Below are 16,197 nucleotides of genomic sequence, written 5' to 3' on the forward strand. Positions count from 1 at the left end.
CTGTGTCCTGGGCTCAAGCCATCCTCCCACTTCAGCCTTCTAAGTAGCTGTGACTACAAGCACACACCAGCACACCTGGCTAATTTTTGTATTTTTAGTGGAGATGGGGCTTCACCATGTTGCCCGAGCTGGTCTTGAACTTCTGAGCTGAAGTGATCTACCACCTCGGCCTCCCGAAGTGCTGGGATTACAGGCGTCAGCCACCACACCCTCTAGGCCTCATGTTTTGAGGTCAGGCACACTTCACGTTGCCTGCTGGCTATCCCAGAGAAGTGACCAAGCTCTTTGGAAGCTCAAACTCTTCATTAGTAATGCTGCTGAGGATTCTTTTTTCGGAGAGCCATGTGTGGGTTACAGGACACAATGTCTGTAGCCACTCAGACATTGCTCTGTGTCAAGGACCGCTACAGAGTTTCTGGAGGGAATAGGTACAACAAGGCTGATACTAGGGAGACCAAAGGGAAAGTCACAGCCAAGGAAGACACAAAAAGAGACATGATAAGAATCCACGAGTTAAAAATGGCAACTAAAATGTAGTTAGGCAGGGGAATAATGAGCAATATGTTATATGAATAAAGACATTCAATGAAGACATATTCAGATGTTCAAAAATTTATACATAATATGAATAATGTAAAAATCATACAAAAATCATAATATTCGTAAACACGAATGATTCTTCTCAGAGACACTCAAACGACCAATTTCAGACCTGATTTCAGCTGAGTCCAGAGTAGAAATCTACCTGATACATTTCTAATTCATTCTTTGCTACGTTATCTTTCCAGGAACTTTGCACCCTGATTCCATACGTTTCAACTCACTAAATAAAATAAAGTGTCAAGTAGATATTGATAGCCTCTCCCGCCTCAGTTAATGGTCCCTGAATGCAAGGTAAAGCTTTGGTCTCAAGATCCCTGTATTTTGCCCTAGTGACTGTGTATTCTCGGATGTATTCAGCGTCTTTCAGAGTCTCCTCTCCTCTATAACGGGGACATTATTGTTGTTGTTGTTGTTGTGTTTTCAGGGTTTTTAAGTTCCCATCTTATGGGTCAATGAAGTGTCAATTATGGATAATGACCATACTAAGTTGCCATTTTTTATTTTTTATTTTTTTATTTTTATTTTACTTATTTATTCATTTGAGATGGAGTCTCTCGCTGTCGCCCAGGCTGAAGTGCAGTGGCGCCTTCTCTGCTCACTGCAACCTCCACCTCCCGGATTCAAGCAATTCTCTGGCCTCAGCCTCCCAAGTAGCTGGGACTTCAGATGTGTGCCACCACGCCCGGCTAATTTTTGTATTTTTAGTAGAGACAGGGTTTCACCATGTTGGCCAGGCTGGTCTCAAACTCCTGACCTCAGGTGATCTGCCCGCCTCGGCCTCCCAAAGTGCTGGGATTACAGGCGTGAGCCACCGCGCCTGGCCGCCATTTTTATTTTTAAAAGAATACCTTATTTCTTCTTATTTAAACACAAGCACAGATGATTTGGCACACAAGGGAGGGCCAAGAAAGTCTTACAGGGTGGGTCTGCGGATGGCATCCTCAGAATCGTTCAGAGGTTTTTGTTTGACTGAAATAACAACCATGAAGAAAAATGCAATGCACGTGAATGAGAAGCAGAGAGTCTAAATGTACGTTTCAGAAATGCCGACTACAGAGTAGTCTTTAAATTGATTTTCTGCAAAATCACTATGCAGTGGCAGTAATCATTGCTCAAGATGCACACTACAAAAAGGAATGAAGCTCTGACACAGGCTACCATGTGGGTGACTCTTGAAACGTGTTGTTCACTGAAAGAAGTCCTACAGGTCACCTATTGCAGTGGTCCTCAAACCCTAGGCCACAGAGCAGTACCAGACCAGTTAGGAACCAGGCTGCACAGCAGGAGGTGAGTGGTGGGTAAGCCAGCAAAGCTTCATCTGTATTTACAGCCATTCCCCATTGCTGGCATTACTGCCTGAGCTCCACCTCCTGTCAGATCAGTGATGGCATTAGATTATCATTGGAGCACAAATCCTATTCTGAACTGTGCATGTGAGGAATCTAGGTTACACACTCCTTATGAGAATCTAATGCCTGATGATCTGTCACTGTCTCCGGTCACCCCCAGATGGAACTGTCTAGTTGAAGGAAAATAAGCTCAGGGCTTCCACTGATTCTACATTATGGTGAGTTGTAGAATTATTTCATTATATATTACAATGTAATAATAATAGAAATAAAGTGCACAAAAATGTGATGAGCTTGAGTCATCCCAAAACCACTCCCTCCCCAGTCCTGTCTGTGGAAAAATTGTCTTCCATGAAAACTGGTCCCTGGTGCCAAAAAGGCTGGGGACCGCTGATCTATTGTATGTACATGAAATGTTCAGTATAGTCAAATTCATAGAGATAGAAAACAAAGCGGTGGTTCCCAAAGGCTGGAGGAGGAAAGGGAGTAGAGAAAGACTGCTTAATGGATATGCAGTCTCCTTTTGGGGTGGTGAAAATGTTTGGAACAAGATAGAGATGATGGATACACAGTAGTTTGAATGTACTAAATGGCACTGAATTGTAGAGGCTACAAGGGTGAATGCCATGTCTTTTGAATTTTACTTTAAAAAATTGGAAAAACATTGTACAGATCAGCTTCCTATGTGCCTTCAGGATGTAGTGGGCTCTGAAAACAAGTTCTAATGCTTCTAGAGATGGAGAAATCAAAGGGAAAATAAGGCAGGTGCTGTTTGAACTTCACTCAATATGAAACGACGTCTGCTACAGATTCTACATGCATGGATTCATTCCGCAACGCAGTCACAGCTATAATTTGAGCTTTGTGTGTCTGCAAGTTACTATTCTGGGTGGGTCAACCAAATAGGCAAGGGCTCAGCTCTCTTAGCAAGAAGGTGATGAGAAAGGTAAAAACAATGAAAAAGATCATTTCAGATGTAAATTTCATAAGGAAATAATTAAAGCACAGGAAGGAGAGTAGAAGGGGTTTGGTTGGCCGATGTCTGGGGCAGGGCTTTCTGGGGAGCTGAGATTTGAAGTAAGGCTTAAGAAACAAAGGGACTTTTGGGCATGGCCTCATCATTTTAGAAGAATGTTCCGTGGTGGACAACTAGTTAGCTCTCTGGTATTTTGTTGTTTGCCATAAAGTTCAGAGTTATTGACCATCTTTCTGTTCCTTAGACTCACCAAGCTTGCCTGCTTTATGGCACGGCCATTGATTTGTTCTCTATAGAGATGCTGCTCGACATCCTGTAATGCACACGATGGCCCCTACAACCCAGATTGATTCAGTCCTAGACATTAAGATTGCAGAAATTTGGTAACCTTACCTTAGCATGTGCAAATTTGTCTATCTATCTCTCTATCTGTATCTATCTATCTACGTACCCTATACCTACCTATCATCCATCAATCTATCTATAATCCTCTCTATCTATCAATCCATCATCATCCTATCATCTATCAAGCATCTATTATCATCTATAGATCAATTATATATCTATTCATCCGTGAACTGAAGTATGTGTTAAAACAGCAATGTTGGCCACTACCTGGAGAACGTGTCAGAGCTGGGCAAGAAAGGGAAGCAGAAATGAGGTGAATCCTGCAGAGATATTGAGGGATATTGGATTCATGACCAGGTGTGGCAGTAAACATGAAGGCACACAGAACATTTCCAAATGTACTTAGAGGAAGAGCCAGCAGGCGTTGCTGAGTGGTGGGAGTGAGAATGAGGACAAACTTGGGGGAAGGACTTCTACTTGGAGGGGAGTAAGTGGGTGGATTCTATCATTTGCTGGACAGCAAAGGCTGGGAGAGACAGATGTTGGGGAAAGAATTCAAAGCTGTATTTGCCATGCGACGTTTGAGAATTTTGTAAGAATCTAAGGGGAGAATAGGGCTCAAGACCAAGATGGAGACCCATGAAGCACGTTCAGGGGAGACTGGCCAACAGACCAATGGAATAGAGCCCTGGGAGTAAATAATATCGCCTGAACAGAGCCCAGAAGGAGGAGGCAAATCTTCAGACAGAGGAGATAGGGCTCTGAGGCTCAGTCTCTGAAATGGGTCAGAAACAGCTGGATGTTCCTCAGCACATTTTACTTCAAGGGTGTGATATGTTCTCCTTCCATAGCTGTGGTCACCAAAAAGGTCTCCAGATGTTGCCAAATGTTCTCCAGGGGCAAACTCTTCCATTGTTGATAACTACTGTCATAGATAGATGATAGATAGATAGATAGGCAGACAGATGATAGATAGATAGATAGATAGCCAGACAGATGATAGATAGATAGATAGATAGATAGATAATAGATAGACAGCCAGACAGATGATAGATAGGTACATAGATACATAGATAATATATAGCTCAACAGATTGATAGATGATAAAGATAGATGACAGGTACATAGATGATAGATAGATGATAGATGATAGGTAGATAGATAGATAGACAGATAGATAGATGATAGATAGGATACATGATAGAGATAGATTGATTGATAGAGATGATAGGTAGGTAGATATATTATTGATAAACAGATGATAGAGAATAGATAGGTAGATTTATAGATGATAGATAGATAGATAGATAGATAGATAGATAGATAGATAGATAGAATAGATACATCAATAGATAGATGATGTTAGAGATAGATGATAGGTAGGTGATAGGCAGACAGATGATACATAGATCGATAGATTGATAGATAGATGATAGGTAGGTAGAGAGATAGATTGGCTGATGATAATAGGTAGGTAGATAGGTGATAGGCAGATGCATAACAGATAGATGATAGATAGATAGAGACAGGTAGAGAGATAGATTCGTTGACTGATGATAGAGATAGATGTTAGGTGGGTAGACAAGTAATTGGCAGATGATAGATAATAGATAGATAGATAGATGATAGATAGATAGATAGATAGATAGATATTGAGAAAAACAGAATGGCTCATACTAAAGCCATGGATAGCTGAATGTCAAATTTAACCTGAGAATTTTGATCACAACTATCAAGGTGGAGAAGAAGGGAAAATAGGAACAAAGGATAATACTAGTTGATTTCCCTTCACATCTGAATAAATCCCCCTGTTCAGGAAGGCACCCAAAGTCTGGGATGGGCTCCACATCAGCTCAGAAACCTGCCTGACCCTGTCATCTTCTCCCTGCCTGTTTCGTTGTTGTTGTTGTTTGTTTGATTTTTTTGTTTTGTTTTTTGAGACAGAGTCTCGCTCTGTCACCCAAGCTGGAGTGCAGTGGCGCAATCTGGGCTCACTGCAAGCTCCGCCTCCCAGGTTCATGCCATTCTCCTGCCTCAGCCTCCCAAGTAGCTGGGACTACAGGCGCCCACCACCACATCCAGCTAATTTATTTGAATTTTTTAGTAGAGACGGGCTTTCACCGTGTTAGCCAGGATGGTCTCGATCTCCTGACCTCGTGATCCACCTGCCTCTGCCTCCCAAAGTGCTGGGATTACAGGCATGAGCCACCATGCCCGGCCCCTCCTGCTTGTTTTTAAGGGGCATTAGAGAGCTTGCAGATGCAGATGCCAAGGGTGCCAGATGTGATAATGGGGTGGATATTCTGGAACAGACAGAAGCCCTGGGAATCACTTCAGTACCCCCTCTCAGAACCCGAGGGTATACATGTACCCTTTTTGCATCCTTCTATAAATCAGCAGAGAGTCTGGGAAATTAGCACGACACTCCGGGAACAGAATCTAACTGCAGACTGGGATGACCCTGCATAAAGTGCAGTTCTGTGGCTTATTAGCCCCTTGGCTTACATTTCAGACTATCTTCATCGCCTATTGATTGGCAATCACTGAATATATAACCAACTCTGTGAAATGTTTATGGCAGACAATATTTGCAAAATTATGTCTTAGGTTCCGGTTAATATCACAAGGCAGAACTTAAAATAAAGTAGGCAAATATGGGCATTGTCGAAGTTGCAGAAAGACATCACCAAAACCAGTCTTTTAATCGAGGGAAAAAAATATTTAAGAGTCTGTAAATCCATCTCTAGGTGGATGCTATGTTGTTGGTTCCTGAAAAAAAATATTTGGAAAGCAATTTTCAGAAATGCTTTTAGTTTGTCCAAGCAGGAAACAGCAATGCTGACAACCCTAAAAACAGCTGTGTGGGAATAGAAGGTTTCATTAGCACTTGGCCAAAAATTCCTCATTCCTTGAGAGTCTTATATTTTCTCCAGACTGTTAAAACACAAATCAATCTCTGAGTTTTATCTGTTAGACATTGCTCCTGCTTCAGTTTTTTCCCCAACAAAATGCAAGATGCCAGACTCATTACCTGATTTGAGATTGATTTTTCTGAAACAATGCTATTATGATATTATTAGTGATGTTTTTCAAGTAGTATATTAGTTCCTGTTACAAATTAAACCAGATGGAAGTAATAGATGTTGATGCAGTGAAGTGATTCTCTAGGGTTTTAAACTTTTTCTTTTCTTTTTAATATTACAGAAAACTGTCTCTAGATATTACTGGCAGCAATAGGAAAAAGAAACATTAACATGTTGGGATGTCTGTTTTCTTCCTACGTTAAAGTCCATCTTTATTGTGAGTTGTTTAAAATGAAACCATCGGAAATAGTGGTGTGATTTAGAGGTTAGTTATGTTTTGCACTTACAAAGTACTTCAGTTTAAAAATGAACGGGAAGAAAAGCATCCCAGAAACTGTAAATGAGATGCAAACAACTTCAGAAGTAATAGTCTTGTTGGTGCTGTAAGTCTCAGGCCATTAAACAAATCACCTCTTTGGGGAGAGTGCATGCAGGTACTGTCCCCACCCTCATTTCCAGCCTGATACCCCCTTCCCCACACACAACACAAGCACACAAACCTGCTGTGCAGGAAGCACCGCAAATATATATATATTCTGCATCAACCCCAAGCTTTTTAGAGGGCTCCACCAAGGCCTGGCTGATGGTACCCCCAGCATGGGACCTGCCAAGGTGCTGGGTTTGAGAGATGAGGCAGCTAATCCCAGCAAGTGGGACCATGTGTTAAAGTGGTTCATGTATAAAAAAGAATTCCTAGACAGAGCCATTTTGCACACCAAGGGTGGAAGAAAAAGAAGTTACAGTTAAAGCCCCACTTTCTGTTCTGCAAATATCACATGCACCATCGCCCAGGATTCAAATGGGCTTTAGCAGACATGGAACCAACCCAAATGCCCACCAATGATAGACTGGATAAAGAAAATGTGGTACATATACACCATGGAATACTATGCAGCCATAAAAAGGAATGAAATCTTGTCCTTTCAAGGGATATAGATGAAGCTGGAAGCCATCATCCTCAGCGAACTAACAAGGGAAAGAGAAAACCAAACGCTGCATGTTCTCACTCATAAATGGGAGTTGAACATCGAGAACACATGGGCACAGGGAGGGGAACAACGCACACCAGGGCCTGCTGGGGGGTGGGGGTTGAGGGGAGGGAACATAAAGGATGGGTCAATAGGTGCAGCAAACCACCAGGGCACACGTATACCTATGTAACAAACTTGTACACTCTGCACATGTATCATGGAACTTAAAGTTTAAATAAATAAATAAATAAAACAAATGGGCTTTAGCACCTCTTCCCTTTTTCTTACTTCCATTGCACAAGAAATGTGTCCTGAAAAATTACAAGATTGTAAAAAGGGAAGCTGGCTTACGTGTTACTATTCCCTTCTCTGGCAATGCCAAGCTGTTTTCCCCAATGAGCTATCATCATTGTGGTTGGATGTTCAGATGGTCAACTCATAAAGTCTAACAGCATTTCATTGAGAAACCTATTTAATGGTCTGTTGCCATGGGTTAGGGAAATTATCATCTTACTCCCTCAACGTTTCATTCTCTGACTCTACCACTGTCGATAGAGAAATTTCCATCTTATTATCTCAATGTTTCATTCTCTTCTTCTACCACTGTCAATAGAGGAGAATTTTTTTTTTAACTTTGTTCTATAAGATGTCCAGGTACATTTACAGTTATTTTCCGTTGGCTCAAATCTGGACATTTTATTTTTTACTAAAACATCTCCATGGTGAATATTTCTCAAACACTAATTTAATCAGTTGTTCCGGGGATAGATGCCAAAAAGTAGCTAATATATTTTGTTGAAGAACTCCAAATGATTGTTGACTATTAAAAGTCTATCTGGCAAGCCACATCAAAATAGGTTTTTAAAAAGATGTTGATATTTTTAACAGGCAAAATCTGCAGGAACTCTTTTATTGCCTCAAAGTCACCATTCTATCATCTACACGACTTATAAAATGGCACAGATGTTCTGATTATTTTTATTATTCTTAAATCGTTGCTGAAGTCTACTTAAATCATCTTCATATGTTTAAGTGTGTGTCTCATGCATTCACCTCAACAATGTATTAAAGAAATGCTATCAAGGGAATTTCTCAACAAACTCTAAAGTTGTTCATGCTGCTCGTTAATAGACCTTACAGCAGTGGCAGCTGATGGATATATTCAGATAATCATTGAAAAAGCTGCGTTTAGCATAACCAAAACTTTTCCTCTTTATTCTGCCCATCTGCAGCTCCATAATTCTCGACAGAGCTACACAGAGGAAATGCACATACGAAGTTAAGTAAATGCACATACACACATGCAAAACCAGATCAAGACGCACGCACTGACAGTGGGATGGTTCGGGAAGAAAGTGGTACAAACCCCAAATTGATTCTTTCCACGTGTTTAGCAATGCCAGCGGGCACGGAAGCCAGGGATCGGAACGTGCAGTGGACCTCGCTGGGGACGTAGCAGGCACAAGGATGCGGGCAGGCCAGCGCCACTCGCGGATGGCCCCAAAGCAGGATCAGCACCACGGAGAGGGCCCCCCAGTGCGCGCGCTTGGGCATCTTGTCGGGGTGCCTGATTCTCGGATACCTGAGGTAGAACAACGAAGAGATGCGCTTATTCACAGGTAGCACCAAGTAACTATGGGCAATTTTTAAATTTGAATTGTGCATCAGGGTTTCAAGCTTCCCAGGACTTCACACGATGTGTTGTAGTGACGCTTAAACCATGGGAATTGAGAAAGATGAAACATGGTTTTTTTTCTAAACTTTTCACCATTCACTTTAATCATGACTATAGAATATAGTCTTGATTCTTGGCTTGGATACTATGATTTGGAAATCTATCTTGCAGTCTGTAATTGTGGGTATGAAATAGAGAGAGATGAGAGAGAGAGAGAGAGAGAGATGAGAGAGAGAGAGAGAGAGAGATGAGAGAGAGAGAGAGAGAGAGAGAGAGAGAGGAGGTTTATATTTATGTTTCCATAATAAAAAAATAATAAAACATTGTTTCTGCCTCCAACGACAAGACTGAGCCATTATATATTGCATATATTTGAATTTAAAACTTCCCAAGAAAAGTGTTCATTCGTATTCTTTCCTTTAATTATATTTCTCAAACCTTTAATTCTAGCTTCTTGAAGAGCTTAAAGAGGTGTTTGCTAGAAGGATATTCATCCTGTTATTTCTGGGTTTATTTACTATCCTTAATTTTTGTCTTGGAAACGCCAGAGAGTTTTTTTGATGATATAGAGTTGCTGTTAATCGGGGAGGAAGTTTGGGGGAACCTCTGATCATTCAATAAACAGGAAGGGATTGCTTATGAAATATATTCAGGCAAACAGAAAAAATTGAGTCACTAAAAAATGGAAGAGCTCGGGTAAATGCTAGATTGCATCAGCTACTTCATTTAGAATGGCGGTGATCATTTTCTTCGTGTCCTGGCAATGCCTATGTCATCTAACATTTTTGTCATCTCTTGAATGGCGTTCACTTAAAAATAGTGACACACATGGAAAGTAAATAGGGATACACAACAAACACGCGCCTGCCCATTCGCCCGGGTTCTGAACGAGCGCTAAATGCTGATTAAAAATTCTAAAACCCAGGCCGGACTCGGTGGCTCACGTCTGTCATCCAACACTTTGGGAGGCTGAGGCGGGCGGATCACCTGAGGTCGGGAGTTCGAGACCAGCCTGACCAACATGGAGAAACCCCGTCTCTACTAAAAATACAAACAAACAAACAAAACAAAATTAGCCAGGCATGGTGGCGCATGCCTGTAATCTCAGCTGCTCGGGAGGCTGAGGCAGGAGATTCGCTTGAATCCGGGAGGCAGAGGTTGCGGTGAACCGAGATCGAGCCATTGCACCCCAGCCTGGGCAACAAGAGCGACACTCCGTCTCAAAAAATAAAAATAAAATTCTAAAATCCTTCCTATAAGAGAGGAGCATCCCAAACCTGTAGCTTTTCCTGCCTTTAAGTGACCTAGAAAAGGTTATTCTCTTAAGCCGGGGGGCGCGTCTCCCTTCAGCTGCCCATAAAGAACTGATGGCACACAGGTAGCTTTGCAAAAAAGCAAGTCCAGGCTCCGCCTCTGAGCGCTGGAACAAACCGGCTCCTGCAGCTCTGCAAAAGTCCTCGGAGTTTTCCCTCTCGCCAGAGCCCGGGCTTTCCCCGCCCCTGCCTGCGCGCCTGACCTCGGCGCTGGGCTGGTTCCAAGGGCAGCCGCGCCAGTCCCCAGAGTCCTGTGCCTGCGGGCGGACTTCGCCCGGGCGTTCCAGAGGACTCTTCAGCCCCAACTCCCTGTCCGGCCTCCCACCGCGGCACCAACCTCCCGGGAGACCCAGAAAACTCGCCCCCAGGCAACCGTAATCCCGGGGAGGCAGGGTCGGGTCTCTCCGCCGCGGAGAAAGCGGCCCCGCGCCAGCTAGGCCGCCAGAGACGGTCTGCGAACCCCGCCGGGAAGCAGGGGTGGGGGCGTGAGGCCGTCTGCTTTCGTCTTGGCCCTGGGCGGACAACCTGGAGTGGCCGGGCGGGCAGCCCTGAGCCCCTGGCCGGCTTCCAGAGTCCGCTGGGTCGCGTCGAGCTGGCTGCGGGATGAATTACTAGCTTTCCCGGAACGCGGCTGGGGTGGCCCTGCGAGTCCCCGCCGCCCGGGACTCGGACATCAAACCCCTTCTATCTGCGTGATGACTGTCCCGGTTTTTTTGCATGGCTCAGATCACTCTAGGCGTTGGGCTGTCCCCTTTCCAGGGAAAGCCTGGGTAAGAGTAGGAGGAAAGAGGCGGGGAAGGAGGGGGGGAAGAGAGGAGGGAGAGGAGACTTGAAGTAGCCACAGCCTGAGCAACTTGGAAAGAGGCTCCTCAAGCGTCCTTTCCCCCACCGACTGCAAGAGCAGAGTGGGCTTCACTTGGGAATTCCGTTGGCAGCTTCCTATTAACGCGGGATGGAGGGGTTGAAGGTCTCCAGAGAGAGCCAGGGATGGGGAGCGCGTTGGGGAGAGGGAGGAAAGGAGGCATGGGATGTCTGGGCTTAATTAGACCTATTCAGTGCATCCTCCTTCAAGATCCGGCTCTCCTCCTTATCTGATCCTTAGCTACTTAAAATTGCAGGAATTCAGGTACCCTGATTTCTTAGCAACTTCAAACAGTGCTGGGGAACGGTGCAATCTGCCTGCATGCGGGCCCTTTACCCCCAGTGTTTCCCTTGGGTATCTCAAATCCCTTCACCCCCTGCAGGCAGACACGGCAGCCCTCGGGCGCCCTGGCCACCCTGGGTCCTCACCTGTCCTTGGGAAGCCGCCGCACACGGGAGCGGTGCGCCGGGAGCATCCACCGAGCCGGGGCGCGCGAGTCACGGCCGGGAGTTTGCCGGGGCCATGCCCTTCCCGGGGCCGGGGGTGAGGCAGCTCGGCTTCCCAGCGCGGCACAGCAAGCCGGCGCCCTTTTATTCCCGGCGCTGCGAGGCTTCCCCAAGTCCACGCCTCGGCACACCCCCACCCTGCCCCACCCCGGGGAGACGGGGCGCGGGCCCGAGCCAAGGGACCCTGGCCGCGCCGCTCTGCGCTCAGCCTTCCTCTCGCGTCTTCATTGCGCCTGGGCCCGGGTGGAAATGCCTCGCCCACTCCCGCTGCAAGAACCACAGGCGGCTCGGGGAAGGAGGGCCCTTTGTCAGAGAGAAGTCCGGGGACCCAGGAGGGAAAGGCGAGATGCAGGAAGCGCGGTGGGAGCCGCAGTAGATTCCACGCTTGGGGAGCGCCTAAGCAGCGCTGGGAACGTTTCCGTTCCTTTCAGGAGAGAGAGAAGGAGCAGGGTTTGCGCTTCTCCGGGCCAGACGGCGTTTTCTCTGGCAGCTCTTCCCAGACCGTGTGCAGGCAGGAGCGGGCTGGCCCCGCCGGCATCCCGCTAGCTGCAGGCAGGGCTGCAACGTGAGAGCCGCCGCCACGCCCTCCCGCCTCTCCAGGACTCCCCGGCGCCCGCCTCTCTCCCCTTGCCAGAGTCTTCCTGCCAGAAAGGTGCAACGGCTCCCCTCCGGCGTGGGGAGCCTTCGAGGGGCAGGGCGAGGGCTGGGACGTTCGGAGAGTCTGATGGTATTGTCTGGGAGGGGGCGGTGGGAGGGTGGGAGCTACCTGGCGACAAGGCAAAAAGTAGAGGGTGCAGAGAGTAGGTCCCTATTCCAGGAGGCAGAGGAGGAGGAGGCGGCGGCTGCCTGGCTTCCTGGATAAGTCAGACCTGGAATGGTGGGGAGAGGTCAGGTGAGGATCTTCAGTCAGCGGAGCCCACCTGGGATAAAAACATGGAGCTGAGACAGGTGTGCAGGGCCCGGAAAGGCACCATTGCCCCAGCTTGTTGCAGGGTGCACCAGCGACTGCTTTTCGCTGTTCCTCTGGTTAGCCGCATTCCTCTCCCTGAACCAGCATTTTGACATGTCCTTAGGGTCAGTATTTGCCTGTTGTGTTCTTTGATCTACAAAAGACATCTGTGAGTATAAAAAAAATTTTTTTTTTACAAGCCCAGTGGTACCATGTACTTGTACAACGAATCGTGTCTGCTGAGATGCCCCTGAAGCAGGCCCATGGCGTGTGACATTTATGTATGTATGTATGTATGTATGTATGTATGTATTTGAGACAGAGTCTCGCTCTGTTGCCCAGGCTAGAGTGCCAGTGGTGTGATCTCGGCTCACTGTAACCTCCGCCTCGGAGGCAGAAGCAATTCTCCACCTCAGTCCCCCATGTAGCTGGTACTAGAGGCTTGCCAAGCTGGGCTAATTTTTTTTTTTTTTTTTTTTTTTTTTTTTTTTGTGCAGACAGGGTCTCACTATGTTGCTCAGGCTGGACTCGAATTCCTAGCCTCAAGTGATCCACCCACCTCGGCCTCCCAAAGTGCTGGGATTACAGGCGTGAGCCACTGAGCCCAGCAGGCATGCAGCTTTTAAAAGGCAATGCATGGAAAAAGTATAATTGAGAAGTACCTGCTCTTTAGATTCAGAAGTCCTGCCCTACATCCAGCTCTCTGTCAGGGGGCTTTCAGGAGGAAGGAAGGAATAAGCCTAAGAAATAAGTTGCCTCCCCTGCATGGAGCGTGGACCATCTTAGCTCCTCCTAAGAAACACAGTGTCTAGGAATTCCTCACCACCTGCCTCCTGCGCCTAGGGTGGCTTCCACAGAGTTGATAGTCAGGAAATACTGGTTCATAAATGGGAATTCATTCCTTCTCTAGCTTTAGTTTTCAGTGTGTGTTGACATAGTTCCAGGGATTAGTCAAATAATGCCCTTAGGTAGCCTCTTTCTGGGCATGCCCCAAACCCATTGATTAAATTATGAAACAAAGCAAAACAAAAACAACTGTCTCTTGAACATCTCTTTACCCTTGTTAATGATGTTGCCACCCATCTCATCAGCTAAACTAGAAACTCAAGCCATCCTTGCCTTCTGCCTCTCCTTCATGTCTTCCTCATAGTCAACTGGTTGCCAAGTTTAGATCCTGATGCCTAAGAATCTCTGGGCCCAATGTGCTCCTCTCTCCATCTCTCTCACTGCAGTTGCATGGATATGTCTTTGATTTTGACAACTTCTTCCTCCACCAACTCCTTCTCATTCATCCCTTCCAGCCCATCACTGAGACTTAGAGGAGTGCCATCATCCTCAAACCCAAGGCTGAAGTTTTCCATGGGTGGCCCATGCCATGCCCTGTGCTTCCCAGCCTGTCCCTGGGATCTTCCTTGTGGTGATAGATCTGGCTTGTCAAGAACAGGTAGCACTTCCCTGATTTTTGTTGTTGTTGTTGGTTCATGCCACTGTTTTGACAAAGACCTCCTCAATTTCCATTGTATAGTATTTCCTTACCTCCATGCCCATTGCTAATGTGGGCTTTTTTCCTGCATTGTGGACAATCACTCATCTTCTTTTTATGCCATCATAGCTTCTTGACACCTGGAGTATAGCACAGACCTTAGCATACACTAAGCATTCAATTGAATGAATGAATGAATAAATGAATGAATGAATGAATGTGTGCATGACTGAGGTTGAATTATATTAAGAAATGTCTAGATTTGGCCAGGCACAGTGGCTAATGCCTGTAATCCCAGCACTTTGGGAGGCCAAGGTGGGAGGATTGCTTGAGTCCAGGAGTTTGAGACCAGCCTAGGCAACGTGGCAAAACCCTATCTCTACAAAAAAAAAAAATTAACCAGGCATAGTGGCATATGCCTGTAGTTCCAGCTACATACTGGGGGCTAACATGGGAGAATTGCTTGAGCCTGAGACGCAGAGTTTGCAGTAAGCCAAGTTCACACCACTGCACTCCAGCCAGGGTGACAGAGCAAGACCCTGCCTCAAAAAAAAAAAAAAAAAAAAAAAAGTCTGGATTTCCCTGCAGTAAGGAAATCTGTTTATACTACCTTATCCAGGGGGATTATTATTGGCACATTTAATAGATAATATCTATTAATACCTCTAAATACTTGTGTTACCTGTACCATCTGCACCCCAAAAATGGTTTATCGAAGTCTAGTTAAAGGCACAGGTTTACGGAAATGAGATGGTTAACTCAAACATAATGGTTTTAATTCCTTACAAGTGTGAAGTAAATAAAATATCAAGTCAACTAATTCAATTCTGCTTTGCAAATTTCATGCATGGGATGAGGGGGAGTGAGCAGTGGAAAGAGACCACTGAATGGGTGCAGGGTTTTAGCTTGGGGTGACAGAAACGTTTTGGAACTACATGTAGGTGATGGTTGCACAATATTGAGGATGTACAAAATGCCATGACATTGTTACTTTAACACGGTTTACTATACGATGTGAATTTTACCTCAATAAATTATTTTTAATAACACACATACCAATAAAAATAAATGCCTAGATTAGAAAAGTCCCAGGGCATAACTTGTACAATAAATCCACAAATAAAGCATTATGGAATCTCGTCCTTCTGTACTTTTTTAAAATGAAATGCATATTTTGCGGCATTTAGTCTTTTTTGTTTTGATGTTTGTCCTGCTAATGTTGCCTGCTTGCTTGGTGATGTGTTCCTAGAGCAGGGACCATGTTTTGTTAATTGTTGAATCCCTTGAAGTGCCAAGAGATTTCCTTAAATACAGGAGGTTTGGAGTACATGTCGGTTAAATTAAATTCATCCGTTTGCTAATAATTCCACCATGTGGAGGGTGAGGAGGGATGATCAAATGAAGGGCAGGTCAGTCCTTGTAGCTACAGAATGTACTTCAAGCAAAAGCTCAGTGATTAACAAAAGGTCGGAGCCTTCCTAATCGCCAGATGCCATGGAACCTAACGGATTGCAGCTTGTCGCAGGATGCACCAGTGACTTTTACCAGCCACTGCTTTTCACTGGTCCTCTGGTTAGCAGCATTTCCATTCCTGAACCAGCATTTTGACAACATGTCCTTATTATCAACGTTTGCCCGTTTTGTCTTTGATCTACAAAAACCTGTGTGAATATAAAAAAAAAACTTATTTTTTTTTTTACAAGCCTAATGGTACCACTTCCATGTGCAACCGATCCTGTTTGCTGAGATGCTCCTGAAGCAGGCTGATGGCGTGCCAGTTTTAAAAAGTGATGCGTGGAAAAGACATGATTGGGAAGTGCCTGCCCTTTAAATTCAACCCCCTGGACTCACGCATTCAGAAGGAAATCCAAACAGGTTTGCTAGCTCACTTCCCATCACCCAAGCCCACCCCTCCATCGAGACCCCCTTTCCTCTAGAAATGTGGAGATAGGGAAACTTGCAGCCCAGGAGACTTAGGAGGCCCTTACCGTGGGGGAGCCATCATCCCTCTGCCTCCATCATAAGATCTTTAAAATCCACTTTTCCTGCAAGGCTTAAACCAACAGCGGAGCCACAGGT

At 45.3% G+C, this 16,197-nt stretch overlaps 1 protein-coding gene across 1 annotated transcript in view; it reads right to left on the reverse strand.

Moving 5' to 3' along the window:
- MXRA5 (matrix remodeling associated 5) overlaps positions 1 to 11,746 on the reverse strand; it is a 34,327-nt gene extending 22,581 nt beyond the window's left edge. Inside the window, exons 1-2 of the mRNA XM_055267607.1 lie at positions 11,609 to 11,746; positions 8,697 to 8,912 (exon numbers count right to left, since the gene is read on the reverse strand). Of these exons, the coding sequence (XP_055123582.1) occupies positions 8,697 to 8,912; positions 11,609 to 11,655 (263 nt within the window). The 5' untranslated portion in view covers positions 11,656 to 11,746. The remainder of the gene's footprint in view (positions 1 to 8,696; positions 8,913 to 11,608) is intronic.
- Positions 11,747 to 16,197: the final 4,451 nt, after the last annotated feature.

This window comes from Symphalangus syndactylus, chromosome X, assembly GCF_028878055.3.
Source record: "Symphalangus syndactylus isolate Jambi chromosome X, NHGRI_mSymSyn1-v2.1_pri, whole genome shotgun sequence".
Lineage (NCBI taxonomy): Eukaryota > Metazoa > Chordata > Mammalia > Primates > Hylobatidae > Symphalangus > Symphalangus syndactylus.